This window comes from Mandrillus leucophaeus, unplaced genomic scaffold, assembly GCF_000951045.1.
Source record: "Mandrillus leucophaeus isolate KB7577 unplaced genomic scaffold, Mleu.le_1.0 Scaffold307, whole genome shotgun sequence".
Lineage (NCBI taxonomy): Eukaryota > Metazoa > Chordata > Mammalia > Primates > Cercopithecidae > Mandrillus > Mandrillus leucophaeus.
In genome coordinates this window covers 2746621-2768629 of record NW_012103221.1, presented here as the reverse complement: position 1 = coordinate 2768629, position 22009 = coordinate 2746621, and the positions used below count along the sequence as shown (strand labels likewise).

The 22009-nt window shown below is 40.1% G+C and overlaps 1 protein-coding gene across 4 annotated transcripts in view; it reads right to left on the bottom strand.

Annotated features, from left to right (window-relative positions):
* The window catches only part of XPO1 (exportin 1), a 58615-nt gene that overhangs the window by 12828 nt on the left and 23778 nt on the right, over positions 1–22009 (bottom strand). For all 4 annotated transcript variants that reach the window (XM_011987317.1, XM_011987315.1, XM_011987316.1 and 1 more), the window contains 13 exons: positions 12488–12549; positions 12222–12266; positions 9928–10109; positions 8736–8784; positions 8541–8660; positions 6417–6545; positions 4963–5121; positions 3440–3637; positions 2467–2605; positions 2123–2304; positions 1881–2037; positions 1643–1806; positions 335–469 (listed from right to left, as the gene is read on the bottom strand). In XM_011987317.1, coding sequence (XP_011842707.1) covers positions 335–469; positions 1643–1806; positions 1881–2037; positions 2123–2304; positions 2467–2605; positions 3440–3637; positions 4963–5121; positions 6417–6545; positions 8541–8660; positions 8736–8784; positions 9928–10109; positions 12222–12266; positions 12488–12549 — 1721 coding nt within the window. The remainder of the gene's footprint in view (positions 1–334; positions 470–1642; positions 1807–1880; positions 2038–2122; positions 2305–2466; positions 2606–3439; positions 3638–4962; positions 5122–6416; positions 6546–8540; positions 8661–8735; positions 8785–9927; positions 10110–12221; positions 12267–12487; positions 12550–22009) is intronic.

The window sequence follows — 22009 nt, the reverse complement described above, 5'->3', positions numbered from 1 at the left end:
TCCTGCCTCAGCCTCCTGAGTAGCTGGGATTACAGGCATGTGCCACCAAGCCCGGCTAATTTCTGTATTTTTAGTAGAGATGGGGTTTCGCCATGCTGGCTAGGCTGATCTCGAACTTCTGGCCTCAGGTGATCCACCCGCCTCAGCCTCCCAAAGCGCTAGGATTACAGGCGTGAGCCACCACGCCTGGCCCAGATAATAAAATGTACAAAGCCACACATAAAAGCACTTATGGATCACACATACATGTTTAAAGGCTTGAATTCAATATATTTGTAAGGAACACAGTCTTCTTAAATCCCATGAAAACTTTAAGAAAAAGTAGAATACTTACTTTGGTTGCCTGCTGGATTATACTATCCCACACTTGATTAGGGAGTAACATGTACTTTTCTATCAAGTGTTCTTGTACTGTTTGATCTGTTTGTGCACCAATCATGTACCCCACAGCTTCATAAAACGTATGAACCTATTTTAAAAAGCAGACATTTTAACTTTTATGTTCTTATACACCCTAATAAGGAAAACCACACACAAGCAATTCACACACAAGCAACTCAAATATCTTGAAACTGATTTTGGCCCAGGTGCGGTGGATCACTCCTGTAATCCCAGTACTTTGAGAAGCTGAGGCAGGCCAATCACTTGAGTTCAGGAGTTGCAGACCAGCCTGACCAACGTGGTGAAACACCATCTCTTCTACAAATACAAAGAAATTAGCCAGGCATGGTGGCAAGTGCCTATAATTCCAGTTACTTGGGAGGCTTGAATTGCTTGAACCTGGGAGGCAGAGGTTGCAGTGAGCCGAGATTATACCACAGCACTCCAACCTGGGTGACGGAGGTAGACTCCATCTCAAAACAAAACAAACAAACAAACAAACAAAACCCAAACCAGGCATGGTGGTGGCTCATGCCTGTAATCCCAATACTTTGGGAGGCCGAGGCGGGCGGATCACAAGGTCAGGAGTTTGAGACCAGCCTGACCAACATGGAGAAACCCCGTCTCTACTAAAAAGGCAAAAGTCAACTGGGTGTGGTGGCACGCACCTGTTAATCCCAGCCACTGAGGAGGAGAATCACTTAACCCCAGGAGGCTGCAGTGAGCAGAGATTGTGCCACTGCACTCCAGCCTGGACTCTATGATAGAGGGAGACTCCGTCACACACACACACACACCCCAAAAACAAAAACAAGAATCTGTCTCACTATGAAAATTTAATCAGGCCGGGCATCGTGGCTCACACATATAAAATAATTTTGGGAGGCTGAGGCTAGCGTATCGCTTGAAGCTAGGAGTTCAAGACAAGCCTGGGCAACTTGGCAAAACCCCATCTCTACCAAGGGGGGAGAAAAAGGCTAGCTGGGTGTGAAGGCGGTGCATGCCTGTAGTCCCAGCTACCCACGAGGCTGAGGTGGGAGGATCACCTGAGCCTGGGAGTTCAAGGCTGCAGTGAGTCGTAATCATGCCATTGCACTTGAGCCTGGGCAACAGAGTAATACCCTGTTCTCAAGGAAAAAAGAAAGTTTAATCAGAAACACTTCTATTGGATCCAACAGTTGCCTTCCTATTTCCACTGATACATACAGATTGATACAGGTGTTACTTTCTAAAAATAACATATGCTCAGTGCTTAACATACCTGTTGAGGCTGAAGATCACAAATAATAGTGTTAATGTTGTTCAAAATTTCATCAATAAATGGCATCACTTCTCCAACCTGAACCTGAACGAAATGCCTGCGGCATTTTTGGGCTATTTTAATGAAAGTATCACAAGCCATGTCCTGGACTCCATCATGGGTCTCTAACAAGACAAAAACATTCATTTATTTTGTTCAATAAAAATAAAAACAAAATATAGTAAAGAAAGAGATTTACCATGCATGAATTCGAACAGCTTGTTAACTACAGTCTTCAAAAATTTCCAGTGAGCTCTCAAAAATCGTGGATATTGACCTACTATGTACATGATATTTGATGCAATAATAGCTTTATTATCTTTGCCTCTTTTCTGTTCACATAATCCTAATAGATCCTGTAAATAAGACAGATTTATATCATTTATTGTAACAACATAATACTTATTTAGCAATTCTAATTCATACCTATCCCTTGCATACCTTTATAACAGTAACAAGAAATCGTTTTTCATCCTCTTCATGCATTGCTCCACTAATGGAGCCTATTGCCCAACACAACGTATTCAAATTTTTCCACGACCACTCTGTACCATTCACTTGATTGTGAAGCTTCTCTGTCATTATTCTTTCTGTATCTACATAATCCAGATGAGTAAGATAAACTACAAAAAAAAATTGTTTCAAATGCAAATAATGAGCAAAGAGTTTTACCAATGAATAACATGTTTAGAAAATATTTAGAAACTACAGTACATTTTCTAAAATATATTTCTACCCCAGAATAAATTTATAAAGGTAAAGATTAACAATATTTATTAACTTACCTAATGTTTCCCTCATATTCTTATACAAATTTATGGAATCTGTATCCTTCATGAATTCTCTCACAACTTCTCCTTGATCATTCTCTACAACCAATACTTCCTCTGGTTTAGCCATTCGACTAACCATTAATAAACGGACCTATATTCAACAATAAATCAATCAAGAAAAAATCATTAGATCACTGAAATCATTAGTGTAGAAGCTTAGTTAAAAACAAAACCAAAAAAACCCACAGGCCAGCCATGTGTAGGGATTCATGCCTATAATTCTAACTATTCCGGAGGCAGTTCTTTCTAGACCTGTTGTGGCCAGGAATTTGAGAGGAGCCTGAGCAACACAGCGACACTCAATCTCTAAAACAATAAAAATACGGGGCTTAAAGCACAACAGAAAAAACTATGCAAATATAAATAAAGTAAAACTAAAAAATTTAAAATTAGCTGGGGATGGTGGTGCGTGCCTGCAACCAGTTACTTGGGATGCTGATGCAAGAGAATTGCTTCAGCCTAGGATTTCAAGATTGTAGTGAGCTATGACCATGCCACTGCACTCCAACCTGAGCCACAGAGCAAGACCCTGTCTCCAAAAGAAGAAAATTTTTCACTGTAATTCTACAAAAATGGCTTTACAATTATTTAAGTGTGTTTTAATGTGACTTTTTTTTAAGCCAACGTTTGTTACAGGAGTTTCCTGTGTCTCACTACTAGACTCTCGTTCAGTAGATTGGCAGGTGGCCAATGAATTTTGCCTAACAAAATCACAAGCGACGTTGATACTGAGAGAAGGATCACACTCTTGAGAACCAAGGTTCTAGACTCAATTCCTTTCATGTTCTAGTTTTCCACACTCATGGAGAAGTTGTTGGGCTCTCTTTTCGTAGCTAATTTATTTAGATAGATTAGAAGTATTTGCATTCAGACCTCAAAACCACAGCAAGCAACAGGAAGAACACTCAACCAACCACTCTGTTACCTTGAATAACATGGGCAAATATAGCTGTCTCCTGGGAGGAACATCAAAATGTTGACTTCCAGATAGCAACGGAGAGGCAGATGTAGAGAATGGACTCTCTCTATAGAGTTCAGCAGCCAAATGATTCCAGTATTCAAGACAAATTTTAAAGATTTCAGTTTCTTCTACTTCAGATACCAACAACATATAATGAAGGGCCTACAGAGAAGACCAAAACTATTAAAATAATTCTTAAACATTACCAACTTCAAATTGCTTTTCACTTGTTACACCTTAAGGGAAAATAAAAATTCATGTTTTATTCATCACAACTCAGATTTCAATACTTATCAAACAGACAGTAAACTCTGGAGTAACTCTGCTTCTTCTGACATGCCCTAAAGCACATCAAAAATCTCTCACATAGTTGTTGATCAATACGTATTTTTATCATGTCTCCTAACGGAATGACATTTATTTAAAAGGCCTTGAGTGCCAATAGGCAAGTGGTATCAACAACACAAATGTACCATTACAGAGGAGAGAACAAACAAAATACGGAATATTCTTACAATGAAAATATTACTCAGCCATGATAAAAAGTGAGGTATTGATACAGGTTACAACATGGAAGAACATTGAACACACAATGCCAAATAAAAGAAACCAGACACAAAAAGGTCACATGTATGATTCCCTTTATATGGTATAATCAGAATAGATACATCTACAGAGACAGAAACCAAAATAATGGTTGCCAGAAGTTGGGGAGAGAACAAAGGAGAAAGTGACTGTTTTATAGGTAAAGGGTCATCTTTGAGTGATGAAAATGTTTTGGATCTAGGTATTAATGGTGGTATAACATTGTATATATACTAATACACCACTGAAGAGTGTGTGTGTGTGTATATTTATGTTATATATATATATATGTATTTTCTTCCTTCAGACAGAATCTTGCTCTGTCACCCAGGCTGGAGTGCAGTACTGTGATCTTGGCTCACTGCAACCTCAGTCTCCTGGGCTCAAGCAATTCTCGTGCCTCAGCCTCCTGAGTAGCTGGGATCACAGGCACGTGACACCACGCCCAGCTAATTTTTTTGTATTTTTAATAGAGATGGAGTTTCACCATGTAGGCCAGGCTGGTCTCGAACTCCTGCCTCAAGTGATCCACCTGCCTCTGCCTCCCAAAGTGCTGGGATTACACGCTGAATTGTGTATCTTTAAATGAACAAATGTATGTTATTTGAATTAAAAGTGAAATTTTAAAATAAGGTCTTTGGAATTTTAACCTTAGAAATGATATAATAATTAGTAATTTAATTTTGATTATAAATGTTTAGTCCTAGGCTTTATGGAGAACATAAAATCAGAAAACTGGGCTTATGACTGTAATTCGGAATTAAGAATATATATCATGCACAGGTCAAGTATTAAGTAATAAGAAATCTCAAAAGGTACATACATTTTAAGAAAAAAGGCACTTTTAAGAGTTATTAGTAGGTAGAGCAGAATTTTAGGAGCAAAGGCTCCACACAGCTTACCTCCATAAGAGTTTCCCTGAGATTTAATCTTTTTTCTATAAGTTGATCATGTTCCTTAAGAAAGGTGCAGAGAAACAAACTGAGATTTTGAATGAAGTTCTGTTCATCATCTTTTCCATTTGAGTACGCAAGTCGAATATTGGTATTTAAAGGAAGCATCTGCAAATTTAAAAAGGGATGATCACTTTGCATTTCATAAAACAACAAAAGACATTTATATTTTATTATTACTATTTTTGAGACAAGGTCTCACTCTGTCCAGGCTAGAGTGCAGTAGTATGATCACAGCATATTGCAGCCTCCACCTCCTAGGCTCAATCAGTCTCAGCACCTCCCAAATAGCTGGAACTACAGGCATGTGCCATCACACCCAGTTAATTTTTAAAAAAGTTTTTGAAGAGACCGTATCATGTTATGTTGTCCAGGCTGGTCTTGAACTCCTGGCTCAAGCAATCCTCCCAACTTAGCCTCCCAAAGTGCTGGGATTAAAAGTGTAAGCTACTGCATCCAGCCAACACTATTATTTTTAAGCCCTAAGATCCCAACACCCTTTTGCTAATATTAAACCACATATAGAACTCCTAGGTCCGGTATACCTATTCTTATATCTCTAAGACCTAGATTTTGACTCTTCTCAAATAAATTACATTGCAACTAGTAAGGCCGCTATCACAGCCTTTACATTTTTTCTAGTATTGGACTTAATCCCTTTCTCACTGACACTGAAAATGTAAAAATAATGAATTAATTCATTCAGATCACAAACACACACAGTAATCTATCTTTCCTTGTTTTCTAAGAGACAGGGACTTGTCCTGTCATCCAGGCTGGAGTGCAGTAGTGTGACCATAGCTCATTTTAACTTTGAACTCATGGGCTCAAGCGATCCTATTGCCTCAGCCTCCAGAGTAGTTGGAACTACAGGTATGCAACACCACAGCTAGCTATTTTTTAAATCTTTTGTAGAGATGGTCTGGTTATGTTGTCCAGGCTGGTCTCGAACTCCTGGCATCAACTGGTCCTCCCACTCTGGCCTCCCAAAGTTCTGGGATTACAGTGTTAATCACCGCACCTGGCCATGAACACAGTATTATAAATAACTTTCTAGATCATTTAATAGATAACCAATCAAACTAGGGCTGAAAAGAATTCCTTCAGACACAATGTTAGGAACAACTCCCAGGTTTCCCATTGTCTGGTCAGATATCTCCCAAAAGACCAAGCTCCAAAACTGTGCAAAAATAAATTACCACAACACACCCCAAACCTGAGTTTTAAGAAATTTTTGGAAACATCATTAACAATTTGTAGCTTACTACAAATTTTATGTAATAAATATAAAATAAGATTATGGCTGATCTATGATACGTTGTTCTAAAATAACTCATTTAGAATTCAGTATTTTCTAAGGCACTAAAATTATCCAGTCAATTTTCAAGATAGTATTGTATTACCTGCTTTAGTTGCATCATTGTCAGAGTAAATAGCGTTACAAATTGTTCTTCATATTGGCTTACACTCACACCAGCAATCTCAGTGAGGCACTTCAGAGAGACATTTCGAAACATTGGAACATTCAGGAACTATTTAAAAGGGGGGAGGGAACCATAAAATTAATTGGCCTGACACACACTTTACTTAAAATTCACAATTAAAAGGAAAAAGCTTTAACAATTAAATATAGGCGTAGATGTCAAAAACAGCCAAGTGAATGAACATATTTTATCTTGCAGATATACTGAGAGGAAATTTTATTGCCTACCCAATATACAGTAAATGCTTTAGGAGCAAACTACTTTTTTTTTTGAGACAGAGTCTCGCTCTGTCGCCCAGGCTGGAATGCAGGGGCTTGATCTCGGCTCACTGCAATCTCCACCTCCCGGGTTCAAGTGATTCTCCTGCTTCAGCCTCCCGAGTAGCCAGGACTACAGGCGCATGCCACCATACCCGGCTAATTTTTGTATTTTTAATAGAGATAGGGTTTCTCCATGTTGGGCCAGGCTGGTCTTGATCTCCTGACCTCGTGATCTACTCACCTCGGCCTCCCAAAGTGCTGGGATTACAGGCATGAGCCACCCACGCCTGGCCTAAACTGTTTTCTTTTGATGTGTCCTTAGACATCTAAAATAACAAGGCTCCGTAACAACTTTCCTAGAATCTGTGATATGACTTTTAGGAATGTTATACTTTCTGTGTAATTACACAGGACCTAAAACTTGTGATTGCTTAGGATTTTGGGAAATGGTCAATATATCTAAGAGTAATAAGAATATGGGAAAATTGGCTTACATATTCTATTGTTGAGAAGATAAACAGCTATCGTCTGGGGTTGGGAATTCAGGGAGCATTAAAACCTTAATAATCTGTTAATTAAACATTAAAATATTTAAAGAAAGTAAATGTTTCAACAATTGCATAATATCTTATGTCTGAGAATGTTCTCTATAGAACTGTTGACAATAGAAAGGTTTTTACATAACTTAAGCAATAAACTCATCATTCAAATACCATAAATCCATATTATGTTACCAAACTCTACGAAGTTGAAGAGGTTAAGTTATAATGTTCCAATTAGATACTTAATTTATTCATTACATCAGTCAAGAAAACAACTGAAAATATAATACAACCGTTAACAGTGATTATCTCTGGATAAACCACTGTAGAACTTTATTTATTATATATGTGTATATATACACTTTTTTTTTTTTTTTTTTTTGAGATGGAGTCTCGCTCTGTCACCTCACTGCCAGCTCTGCCTCCCGGGTTCACGTTCTCCTGCCTCGTCCTCCCGAGTAGCTGGGAATATAGGCGCCCGCCACCATGCCCGTCTAATGTTTTGTATTTTTTTTTTTTTTTTTAGTAGAGACGGGATTTCACCGTGTTAGCCAGGATGGTCTCGATCTCCCGACCTCGTGATCCACCCGTCTTGGCCTCCCAAAATGCTGGAATTACAGGTGTGAGTCACCACGCCCGACTATTTATTTATTTTGAGACAGGGTCTTGCTGTGTTGCCCAGGCTTGAGTGCAGTGACATGATCTTGGCTCACTGCACCTTCTGACTCCTGGGTTTGAGATTCTCCTGCCACAGCCTCCCAAGTAGGTTGGGCCAATGTTTGGGACTACAGGCATGCACCACACCACGCCTGGCTAAGTTTTGTATTTTCAGTAGAGACGGGGGTTCACCATGTTGCCCAGGCTAAACCATTGTAGAACTTAAAGAAGACATAACATGGTATAATTTTAAATTATCAGTTAAAAGATGAACTTTTCATTTTTCAGAAATAGCACTTGACTTACCTCACTGTAACTTATATACTCAACTAAAAGATGGCAATATAACCAAATACATTGTTCAAAATGAATTCATAAAATTACATGGTATAAGTGGCAGAATCAGACTTGAGACTCACTTTAAATAATTTAGTAGGTGTAAACATGGGAAATTTCTTCTGAGCAGTTTCCTCATGTTAGAAACAAGGTTGAAAATGGTTTAGAATGCAGAGATGAGAGCTTTACATGTGAAAAGAACATATGCAGCTATACAGTGACAAATAACTGAAATGTATTCACTGTACCTTATAAATTAATGTGCTGATTAACTTGGTCTCAAAAATATATCCCAGGGGAATCCAGTTCAGAAATCTGAGCAACGTTTCCAAGGTTGCATGTACAAGTGGAGCATTTTGAGAATTTTCCTAAAATAAAACACACTTGTAAATAATTGCTTTCCTATTATTGTTATTTTTAAACATGAAATTTAAAGCACTTACCATTACAAACTGACACAGTTGAAATATCTGTGAGAATTCATTGCACATGCTAAAAAAAAAAACAAAACCCACAAAAATATCAGGTTTAGAAGACACAGAAATAAATATCAGTTATTTATAATAATAAAAATGATTTAGGTCCAGTACAGTGGCTCAGGTCTGTAATCGCAGAACTTTGGGATGCCATGGTGGAAGGATTGCTTGAGCTCAAGAGTTTGAGACCAGCCTGGGCAACCCAAGGGGAAAAAAAAGATCCAAACTTCAGCAATCTGGTAATTAAAGATGTGACTATGTTCGATTTATATGCTCTCCCTCAGCAAAATTGTATCGTTTATTTAAACACATTTAAAATACCAATAACTTCATTAAAAGTTACCCAGGTATTAAATCTACATTCACTCTAGTGATTTAATGTAGATTAAATGGTGACTGTAGATTTAATGGTGATAGATACAATCAAGCTAGTATCTTTAATTAAGATACTGAAAACTCTCCAAAATAAGACAAATGGCATTACATACAGCGGAAATCCTAAATGAGCTTATACACCAAACTGGGAGAAAAATTTTCCCGTGTTCCTAATGACTACAACAAATGTTTAAAACTTAATGGAAGTGTACCTATAGTTTATACTGGTTGCTTACTATTAGAGGCAAGTCTAGTTTTTTGTTTTATTTTGTTTTAAAAAGAACACTATTGATAATAATTGGGGAAATGACAAGAAGCAGAGATAATAACTGATTTGAGGCCAGGCGCTGTGGCACCCACCTGCAGTTGCAGCTATTTGGGAGACTGAGGCAAGAAAATCACCTCAACCCAGGAGGCGGGGTTTGCAGTGAGCCAAGATTGCACCGCTGCACTACACCCCAGGCAACAGAGCAAGATTTGTCTCAAAACAAAATAAAATAACTAATATGTATGTTTGGGCACAAATCATTTGCTTAGAACCTATTAACTGGTTACCATACAAAACAATTCCTAAAGTGTATCTTGAACAATTCACTTTTCAACCTCCAGAGGCAAATTATTAGGCCCTGTCTAGGACTATTTCTTAATTTGTAGTTGAAAACCACTACAAGCAATTTAACGTATTACTGATCACAGTTCCTTAAAATATCTACCATTTACGTCCAAATTGCTTGAAATTGTTTGAGAAATTACTTTAAACTTCTAAAACATAATTATTACTTGCCTGTCTTTTAAATGCTTAGATTTGACTTGGGTTATCTGTCCACTAGAGAAATCAAATACTTCTTCGCTCAAGAGTTTAAGAATCACCATATTATTTTGACAGAGACTTTCGCTGGTCCTACTTGCTCCAACAATATCACTGATAAAAGTTGGCCAATGTTTGGGCCATTCTTGTTTCAGTATCTAAAATAAGACACGAAATGTTAACAGCACTTCATTTCTCAAAGGCAAATAAAACAACCTTCAAAGAAACTATGTAATGGATAAAAGCAGGAGTAAGGATAAACCACTTTTCATTTTCTCCTCCTTTATTGAAGGAAGAAATGTGCCACCCTCTTCCCCACACTGGGTAGAAAACAAAACACAGATAAAGTCTTTTATTTTAATCACCCCAGGACCCTTTTCAATTATCCTAATGAAAGCTCCAATCTGTCTAATGGGTCTGTCTCTGTATTAATATCTGCCTGAGAGATATGTAGAAATTATTCTAGGAGGCCAGGTGTGGTTGCTCATGCCTGTAATCCCAGCACTTTGTGGGGAGCCAAGGTGGGCAGATCACTTGAGGCCAGGAGTTTGAGAACAGCCTGGTCAGGCAGGGCGTAGTGGCTCATGTCTGTAATCCCAGCACTTTGGGAGGCTGAGGTGGGAGGATCACGAGGTCAGGAGTTCGAGACCAGCCTGGCCAACATGGTGAAACCCTGTGTCTACTAAAAATACAAAAATTAGTGAGGCATGGTGACGGGCGCCTGTAATCCCAGCTACTCAGGAGACTGAGGCAGGAGAATCTCTTGAACCTGGAGGCGGAGGTTGCAGTGAGCCAAGATCAGGCCACTGCACTCCAGCCCGGGCAACAGGGCGAGATTCCGTCTCAAAAAAAAAAAAAAAAGAAAAAAGAAAAAGAAAAGAGAGAAAGAAAAGAACAGCCTGGCCAACATGGTGAAACCCTGACTCTACTAAAAGTACAAAAATTAGCCGGGGGTGGTGGCGCAGGTCTGTAGTCTCAGCTACTCAGGAGGCCGAGGCAGGAGAATTGCTTGAACCTGGGAGGCGGAGGTTGCAGGGAACCAAGATGGCGCCACTGCACTCCAGCATGGGCGACAGAGTGACACTCCATTTCAAAAAAGAAAAAAAGAAATTATCCTAGGAGATTCAAGGATCTAACTAACGACTGGTGGTAAAAAGTGACAGGTTAAAACAGTTTATTATTGGATGAAATTTGAGCCTTGAAATGTAGTAGGGTTTGGATATATGAATTTAGAAGAAAGGAGGCACTGCAATCCAGGCCTGAAAAAACTTTTAACCAAAAGCCTCATCAACTGCATTATATTTGTATGCAAGTCTGGACTCTTTATATCACACACAAGGGATTTCCCAGATTATAAAAATACATGTTAACCTTCTTTATATTCTCTCCTCCCTCTCCCCAATCAGAGACGGGCTGACAGAAAGCTCTAAAGTATAATAAAAGCTGGAGTTAATTACTGAATACACTAAAATTTTTGGAAACTTGGATGTTTCTAAATCTTATTTAAATAGAAATTACTGTTTTTTCCTCCCACACATACCAGAGTTCTCTGAAAAAAAAATTATATTACTACAGAAAACAGATAAATACAAAAATTATAAATGTAGTCTACATAGATAGTTTAAGGACTAAGCATGGAAAACAATTAGAAGGACAAGGAAATCAAAGGACTGAGAGAGAGAACGTGGCAAAGGAACATGCACAGGCATATCACAAAATTATAAAACAATCCGACTGGGTGCTGGCTCACACCTATAATCCCAGCACTTTGGGAGGTCGAGGTGGGTGGATCACCTGAGGTCAAGAGTTTGAGATCAGCCTGGACAACACGGTGAAACCCTGTCTCTACTAAAAATACAAAAAATTAGCCAAACATGGCGGCAGGCACCTGTAATTCCAGCCATTCAGGAGGCGGAGACAGCAGTGAGCTGAGATAGTACCACTGCACTCCAGCCTGGGCAACAGAGTGAGACAGTCTCCAAAAAAAAAATAAAAAATAAAAAATAAAAAAAGAAAATAAAAAGAAAAGAATTCAACATAAAGTCCAGTCCACACCACAGCCACATAAATGATGGCTTTAACGTTATTTGATGATCCCTGCCACAGCAAATTTTAACATTCAAGTACTAGACAGTAAGTCACCTAATACTGTAAGAATACTATAACTACTTCTGCAAATATTAGTATACTTTATTTTCTAAGTAGGTCAAACATTTTGTTCAAATAGTAAGCATAATTCTTCTGAGGAAAACAGTTAAGTTAAAGCTTACCTGAACAAGGATCATATTTAATTTTCCGATATACACCTTTTCTTTCTAAGGAAAAATAAAAGATTCAGTGAGAACCTGAGGTAAGTATAATAAATAAGAATATAACCATAGACAATCCTCCTAAGAAACAAATGATTACAGTCTACTGCAAATGACTGACTGTGCGTATGTGTGACTATGTGTCTTGACAGAATTAGGTTGTAGTCAAAGACTCAATATCTAAATGATTTTATGCTCTCCCAATAATCTCCAAAATAAACTCTTACCTCTACACAAGTTGGGTCAGATGACGTCTTGATAATGAGGCCAACAACGTATTTTTTTATTCCTATTAAAAAAATTGCACATAATAAGAAAATTGTTGAGCTCTTTTGTAGCATGCAAATAAATTTGAGAACTAATTAATGTGGGAATGGAGGGACTAAGTAAAATCAGTTAATATACTCTAATCCCATCACCAGTATTGGCATTAAAAAAAAATTCTGGCCAGGTGTAGTGGCTCACGCTTGTAATCCCAGCAATTCTTTGGGAGGCTGAGGTGGGTGAACTACTTGAGGTCAGGAGTTTAGGGCCAGCCTGACCAACATGGTGAAACCCTGTCTCTACTAAAAATACAAAAATTAACTGGGCGTGGTTGCAGGCACCTGCATAACCCCAGCTACTCAGGAGGCTGAGGCAGGAGAATCGCTTGAATACAGGAGGCAGAGGTTGCAATGAGCAGAGATCACGTCACTGCACTCCAACCTGGGCAACAGAGACTCGTAGAAAAAAAAAAAAAAAAAAACCAATGAATTCAATGTGCTATTCATACTTTTAAAGATGGGATCTGGCGTTGTTGCCCAGGTTGGTTTTAAACTCGTAGGCTCAAGTGATCCTCCTGCCTGGGCCTCCCTCTGTGCTGAAATTACAGGAGCAAGCCAACACGCCCAGCCTGTAACAAACTGCTATTTCAGTTTCTCTCATCATCATTTGGTTTCACGTGTCTTTTTTTCGAGATGGAGTCCTGCTATGTCACCCACGCTGGAGTGCAGTGGCACAATCTTGGCTCACTGCAACCTCCGCCTCCCAGGTTCAAGTGATTCTCCTGCCTCAGGCTCCCAAGTACAGGCATCCGCCACCACACCTGACTAATTTTTGTATTCTTAATAAGAGACAGCGTTTCACCATGTTGGCCAAGCTGATCTTGAACTCCTGACCTCAAGTGATCCGCCCTCCTCAGCCTCCCAAATTGCTGGGATTACAGGCGTAAGCTACTGCACCCGGCCCTTTCTTTCTTTTTTTGGAGACAGTCTTGCTCTGTTGCCCAGGCTGGATTACAGAGGCACGTTCCTGGCTCACTGCAACCTCCGCCTCCACCTCCTAGGTTCAAGCGATTGTCCTGTCTCAGCATCCTGAGCAGCTGGGATTATAGGCATGCATCACCACACCCAGCCACCTTTTTTTTTTTTTTTTTGAGACTGTTTCGCTCTGTCGCCCAGGCTGGAGTGCAGTGGCAAGATCTCGGCTCACTGAAAGCTCTGCCTCCCGGGTTCACGCCACTCTCCTGCCTCAGCCTCCGGAGTAGCTGGCCTGCCATCACGCCTGGCTAATTTTTTGTATTTTTAGTAGAGATGGGGTTTCACCGTGTTAGCCAGGATGGTCTCGATCTCCTGACCTTGTGATCACCCCGCCTTGGCCTCCTGAAGTGCTGGATTACAGGCGTGAGCCACCGCGCCTGGCACACCCAGCTACTTTTTGTATTTTTGTAAAGACATGTTTTCACCATGTTGGCCAGGCTGATTTGGAACTCCTGACCTCAAGTATCTGCCTGCTTCAGCCTCCCAGACTGCTGGAATTACAGGTATGAGCCACCACGCCTGGCCCAAACTTCTAACCCATAAAAATTTATTGATGGCTTGGGCACAGTGGCTTACTCTTATAATCCTAGCACTTTGGGAGGATGAAGTGGGTGGATCGCTTGAGGCCTAGAGGTGGAGGCTGCAGTGAGCTGAGATCGTGCCACTGCACTCCAGCCTGGGCAACAGAGCAAGCTCTTGTCTCAAAAATCAATGTAAGTGTTATTATTTTCCACTACACATTAATTGCAACATTAAGCTCATATTAGAAATACAACATTAACTTCACACATACAATTTTTTTTTAAAAAGAGGGAAGTTTAGGAAAAAGCTTTCATTTCAAATGCTCTTATGGATCTCTCCATAGTAAAACCTACTCTTTAAACAGTTAAGACATGATACTCATACTCATATCCTTGATTTTAATTTGCATCATGTAGAATTTGCTGAGCATCTACTATAGGTTCCATTCTCCAAAATCACAGGGTTCAAGAGTGTTGCAGAATACTAAATTCTTAGAACATTTTTAAAGGAAAAGTAGTGTGGTACACCTATATTGAAACACTAAAAGGATATGAAATAGCAACCCTAATTGAACAAATTACTATTTCCTGCTATGTAAAATTAACAATTATAAATACTCCCACATCTGTTCAATTTAGGCTTTGTCACCAAATCAGTTAAACTATGAAGATTTTTTGTTTTCATAGCTTTCAGATTTTTGGAAAAGCAGTTTAAGGTTGTAGAGCTGTATGTTCCAAGTCTCATCTAACATATATATAGAACTGAGTGAAATTTTTGTTGAGAAGGAAAATACAAAATTTAGTCATTAGAATTAGCTGGAAACAGACAACTTGAAGGCAGCAAAATGTTTGTGAGATTGCATAACTATGAGTTAATGTATTAAATTCACTTTCAAACTATGGTTCTTCACTGGCACTTAATTACATAATTTTTATTAACGATGACAAAACTAGCCATTTCCCACAATACCCCAAATAAAAAAATTCTGTTAAAAGTAATTATGGAAAGATTTTCCTAATTACGAAAAAATATTACTAATACAGTAAAGCAACATAACACATGTAATAGAAATCTAATGCTGTCAAGTGTCAATAGGCGCAGTAACATTTATGCTACAAATACATAAAATGAATAGGGAAATGGAAAATACATTTTTTACATTTTGTTTTAGAGACAGGGCCTTGCTCTGTTGCCCACACTAGAATGCAGTGGGGCCATCACAGCTCACTGCAGCCTTGAACTCCTGGGCTCAAGCGATCCTCCTGCCTCAAATAGCTGAGTAGCTGGGACCACAGGTGCTTAGCACCATGCGCCTGGCTAATTCTTCCTGGTCTCACTGTTGCTGGGGCTGGCCTTGAACTCCACACCTCAAGCAATCCTCCTACCTTGGCCACATTTTATGTTAGGATTACAGGCCTGACTCACCATACCCGGCCTAATACTACTTTTAAAAACAAAAAGTAGGAAATCAATTTTCCTTTTAAATGAACACTAAATTATAAGAATTAACTTGGGTAATCTATGCGCAACATTCTCACTTTTTTTTTTTTGAGACGGAGTCTCCGTCTGTCATCCAGGCTGGAGTGCAGTGGCATGATCTCAGCTCACTGACACGGCTGCCTTCTGGGTTCAAGCGATTCTCCTGCCTCAGCCTCCTGAGTAGCCTGGACTACAGGTGCGTGCCACTACATCCGGCTACTTTTTTTGTATTTGTTTTTTTGGAGTCAGAGCCTCACTCCATCCCCCAGACGGGAGTGCAGTGGCGCGACCTCAGCTCACTGCAACCTCTGCTTTCCAGGTTTAAGCAATTATCCTGCCTCAGCATCCCAAAGTGCTAGGATTACAAGCGTGAGCCACTGCACCTGGCTTTTTTGGGTATTTTCAGTAGAGATGAGGTTTCACCATTTTGGCCAGGCTGTCTCGAACTCCTGACTTCAGGTGATCCGCCCACCTCGGCATCCCGAAGTGCTGGGATTACAGGTATGAGTCACTGCGCCTGGCCGATTCTCTTATAGTAATATTTCACTTCAAACTACTTTCCATATGTCCTTAATGCTCCCTACATCTAATCAATAATTTCGATAGTACCTACCCTTTTGTTCCTTACAGATTATCATCAATAAAACCCCCATGGCCAGGTACAGTGGTCCTAGAAGCTCTGATTGCCTAGTGCAAGGATTATTTGATCAAGTACCATTGTTCATTCCCCAAATCCCTTCCTCAAGGCTTGCCAAATAAATAAATAAATAAAAGCAGCTCAATTAAGAATAGCATTCCAGCCGGGCGCAGTAGCTCACGCCTGTAATCCCAACACTCTGGAAGGCCGAGGGAGGCAGATCACTTGAGGTCAGGAGTTCTAGACCAGCCTGGCCAACATGGTGAAACCCTGTCTCTAATAAAAATACAACAAAATTGGCCAGCCATGGTGGCATGCACCTGTAATCCCAGCTACTCAGGAGGCTGAGGTATGAGAATCGTTTGAACCCAGGAAGTGGACAATGCAGTGAGCCGAGATCGCACCACTGCAATCAAGCCTGGGTGACAGAGCAAGACTCCGTCTCAAAAACAACAACAAAAAATTCCAATTGTAGGCCAGGAACAGTGGCTCACGCCTGTAATCCCAGCTACTTGGGAAGCTGAGGCAGGACAAACGCTTGAACCCGGGAGCTAGAGGTTACACTGAGCCAAGATCGTGTCACTGCACTCCATTCTGGGCGACAGAGCAAGACTCCATCTCAAAAAAAAACAAAAAACACCCAACCAACCAATCAATCAATCCAATTGTAAACTGCACTCAAACAGCTCAGCTTGAGATTTGACAGAAAATGACCCATTACTGGTCTCTGACTTTTTGTGCTAAATAAATTGGTGTGTCTCAGTTGCAAAATAGACATTTACATAACACATTTCAATTTCTTTAAATTGGCTTTCTAAGCTCTTCCTTAAAAAGTTTGATATAAAAGGTGAAGAAGGCTGGGTGTGGTGGCTCACACCTGTAATCCCAGCACTGTGGGAGACAGAGATGGGCAGATCACCTGAGGTCAAGAGTTTGAGACCAGCCTGGCCAACATGGTGAAACCTCGTTTCTACTAGAAATACAAAAAATAAAAACAAAAAAAAAAATTAGCTGGGCGTGGTGGCACGTGCCTGTAGTCCCATCTACTTGGGGAGACAGAGGCAGGAGAATCGCTTGAACCCAAGAGGCAAAGGTTGCAGTGAGCCAAGATCGCGCCACTGCACTCCAGCTTGGGTGACAGAGGAAGACTCCGTTTAAAAAAAAAAAAAAAAAAAACAAGGAAGAAAATGATCTAAAAATCAAAAACAAGTCACGCATGATGGCTCACACCTGTAATCCTAGAGCTCTGGAAGGATGGCATCGGAGGAGGGTTTGAGGAAACGAGTTTGAGAGCAGCTTGGGCAACACGGCAAGGCCCCATTTCCACAAAAAAATAAAACAACTAGCTGGGCACAGTGGTTCGTCCTATACTCCTAGCTAGTTGGGCTGTGGCAGAATTCTACCCATCATCCAGGAGACTGAAGTTACAATGAGCTATGATTGTGCCACTGCACTTCAGCCTGGGCAACAGAGGGGGTCTCTGTCTCTTTAAAAAAGTCAAAAAAGGCAGGCGGGCACAGTGGCTCAAGCCTGTAATCCCAGCACTTTGGGAGGCTGAGGTGGGCAGATCACAAGGCCAGGAGTTCGAGACCAGCCTGGCCAACATGGCAAAACCTCGTCTCTGCTAAAAATACAAAAATTAGCTCGGCATGGTGGCTCACGCCTGCAGTCCCAGCTACTCGGGAGGCTGAGGCAGAAGTGCTTAAACCTGGGGGATGGAGAAAGAGAAGAGAAAGATGCATTCCTAGTGAGCTGAAATTGTGCCACTGCACTCCAGCCTGAGTGACAGATCAAGACTCCATATCATTAATTAATTAATTTCAAAGAAAGGTTCTCATTGAAGTTGTGTGTCTTTGATAAGTCCTGATGTTGCCGTCAGGATCTTCAATGGATTCAAACACTGACTTAGCACTCGTACAATCATAGTGCCCCAAGACCCTATTCTTCTCAATATAAATGAAAAAAATTCACATCCAAAGCTGGTAGGACAGGTTGGGCATAGTGGCTCACACCTGTAATTCCAGCACTGCGGGAGGCCAAGGCAGATGGATCACCTGAGGTGGAATTTAAGACCAGCCTGGCCAACATAGTGAAACCCCGTCTCTACTGTGGGAGGCTCTGTCTCAAAAAAATAAAAATAAAAAACAAAGTTGGTGGGTCAAATGCTCTAATTGTTTCTTGGAAAGCCATATAAAATTTATTCAAAATATAATACACACCTGTAGAAATGCCTAACCACTCACTGAAAGGCAGCTTATGACATGTAAATGTTCCAAATGCAAGGGTTAATGCATACATCTTTAATATTCCAGCTCTATTGTCTCAATATAAAGAAAAATGTGTTTAACGGTCCCATTTCAAAAAAAACAGAGCAATATTAAATGGTCAATATAAACTTGCAACTGCATAGTATCAACTTCAGCAAGCTAAAAAGATGAGATTTAAATAAATCTCATGCTAACTTAGAAGGTACATACCATCTAATTTACACAGTAATAATAATCTTATCCCTCAAAAACACTTTGTAAACACTGGATACTCAATGATAGTGTAAAAAGCACGCATTATTGAACCTGATTTTTATATGAACAGAATTCACTAAAACTCTTTAAAATATTGAGAACAATTCAAATGGTGTCATATTCCCATAGAAGCAAAACTCAACCTTCAAGTCATACAGTTGTACATCAGCATCTTACATAGTCAGTGATAGTCATGCAGTAAACATTTTCAACCAAATAAGGATCTGACTTGTTAAGAGAAAGATGCATTCCTAGCAAAACTCTTTTGATTGACTGATTGAGATGGAGTTTCACTCTTGTGGCCCAGGCTGGAGTGCAATGGTGCAATCTCGGCTCACTGCAATCTCCACCTCCCGAGTTTAAGCGATTCTCCTGGCTCAGCCTCCCAGAGTACCTGCGATTACAGGTGCCCGCCACCACACCCAGCTAATTTTTGTTTTGTTTTGTTTTTAAGTAAAGACAAGGTTTCACTATGTTGTCCAGGTTGTTCTCCAACTCCTGACCTCAGGCAACCCACCCACCTCGGCCTCCCAAAGTGCTGGGATTATAGGTGTGAGCCACCACGCCCGACCGCAAATCTGCAAGTTTTAAAGCGCCAACATGGCACTAAAAGGAAATGCTCAAGTCGAGTGAGGTGGTTCTCGCCTGTAATCTCAACACAAGGTGGGTGGATCACCTGAGGTCTGGAGTTTGAGACCAGCCTGACCAACATGAAGAAACCCTGTCTCTACTAAAACTACCAAATTAGCCAGGTGTGGTGCCACATGCCTGTAATCCCAACTACTTGGGAGCTTCAACCCAGGAGGCAGCAGTTGCAGTGAGTTGAGATTATGCCATCGCACTCCAGCCTGGGCAACAAGAGCGAAACTCCATCTCAAAAAAAAAAACAAAAAAAAACAAAAAAAAACCATAATCAAATGCTCATTAGGGTATTTCAGATTTGGGATGCTTAACTAGTAGGCATAATGCAAATATTCCAAAATCTGAAAAAGCCCGAAGACTGGAACACTTCTCATATCATACCAAGCATTTCCAATAACAGGCAGTCAACCTGCACCACAGAAAATAGTTTAAGGCTTTCAACACACTATTAAAAATGTAAATTACAAACAGGAAAAAGAAAAAGTTCAATCCAGTTTCCAATCAATTTCAGTTTAAACATTTGTTTATTCCATAAGCTAAAAAAACGTAAATTTGATACATTTCTACATCAATGCTATATATAATTGAAATGTTTATTACAAGTATCACTCCATGAAAACATCAAAATTGGCTGGATGTGGTGGCTCACGCCTGTAATCCTAAGACTGTGGGAGGCCGAGGTGGGTGGATCGCTTGAGGCCAGGAGTTTGAGACCAGCCTGGCCAACATGGTGAAACCTGTCTCTACTAAAACACAAAAAAATAGCCAGGCATGGTGGGTGGTGCGCATCTGTACTACCAGCTACTCGGGAGGTTGAGGCACAAGAATTCCTTCAACCGATTTCAATCTCAAAAACAAACAAACAAAATAAACCACAAAATCGATCTTTGGAAAGATGGTCAATAAGATAGTGATCTGCTCTCTTTACTTATACAAGGGTATACAGGATATTGTTACTACTGTTCTCTCAATGAAATATTAATAGTTGAGAACAATGCCAGATGGAAGACAAACAGCTAACAATAATTCTAAAGCAAGAGTTCTTAGGGTTCCCACAGATAATCTAGAATTTAACCTGCTTTGATAATGTTAAGAGAAATGGATCTATATGAACATCCACCATTCTTAAATGGATGTTTATGACCTCAAACATAGTGAGCAAAAAATCTAAAAGATTAAAATTTTATTAAAATTTACAGGAGCATCACTCATGAGAGCCAAAAAGTGAAAGCAGGTCGGGTACAGCAGTTCTTGACTATAATCTAAACACTTTGGGAGGCTGAGGCAGAAGGATCGCTTGACCCCAGGAGCTCAGGACCAGCCAAGGCAACATAGTGAGATCCCATCTCTACAAAAAATAGAAACAGTGAGCCGGGTATGATTCATGCGCACGTACTCCCAGTTATGCAGGAGACTGACACAGGAGGATTGCTTGAGCCCTGGAAGCTGAGGCTAGAGTAAGCCATGATCCCGCCACTGCACTCTAGCTTGGGCGACAGAGTGAGACCCTATCTAAAAAAAAAAAAAAGTTACATGGATGTAAGCTAGGGATCAAACACTGTTAGGTATCAAGTATAGGCCTTTTATGGAGGCCTGTAATCAAAAATACTTGGGATGGGGCAAATTGTTACATTAATCAGAAATGGAAATATTATTCCTGTCAATCATATACAATGTACCTGGAAATACTGCTTTCTTTTCTTTTCTGAGACAGAGTTTTGCTCCTGTTGCCCAGGCTGGAGTGCAATGGCGCAATCTCGGCTCACTGCAACCTCCACCTCCCAGGTTCAAGCAATTCTCCTGCCTCAGCCTTCAGAGTAGCTGGGATTACAAGAATGCGCCACCACGCCCAGCTAATTTTTCTGTACTTTTAGTAGAGATGGGGTTTCACCATGTTGGCCAGACTGGTCTCGAACTCCTGACCTCAGACAATTGCCCGCCTAGGCCTCCCAAAGTGCTGGGATTACAGGCGTGAGACACTGCACCTGGCCTTAAGTATATTTCTTACATTATCCTACCATGGTTGAATACTGACAAAAATGATCTGGAATGCCTGTCAACTCTCTGAGATTAGACTGATTATTTTTGCTCGTCTCTAACATTGTATTCTGTGGGATTTCTCATGAATTTGTTTTAGATGCAAGGGCTTAAGTCTAAAAATTTACATTTTCTTTTCAAAATCACAAATGAAACAATCACCTCTGAGCAACACTATCAACTTACTAGAAACTTACATTATCACCTAGTTCTGAAAATTTCTCAAGGAAATTAGGAAATAGGGTTTCTGCTCTGAATCCCATAGTCAAGGAACTATGAAACGACTAAACACCACATGCATAGGGAAAAGCAGCAGAAATATTAAATTCCAAGAGCTTTTGCAGAATTGAGGTGTTTTCTCACAACAGGAAGGGAAAGTGAGTTTAAACTGGGCTTTGATTAGCTGGATTAAATTACATGTTCCAGAGATAAGTGAACAATGACAGTTCCCTATGTTAACAAGAAATAATCAGGAATTGACATCAAAGATATTCATTCTCTCCAAATGCATCCATAGATTCATAGCAATCTCAATGAAAATTTCAGGACAGTTTTTGTTGAAATCTGCCAGGTTTCACTCTAAAATTATTATGGAACAGCAAAGAACCAACA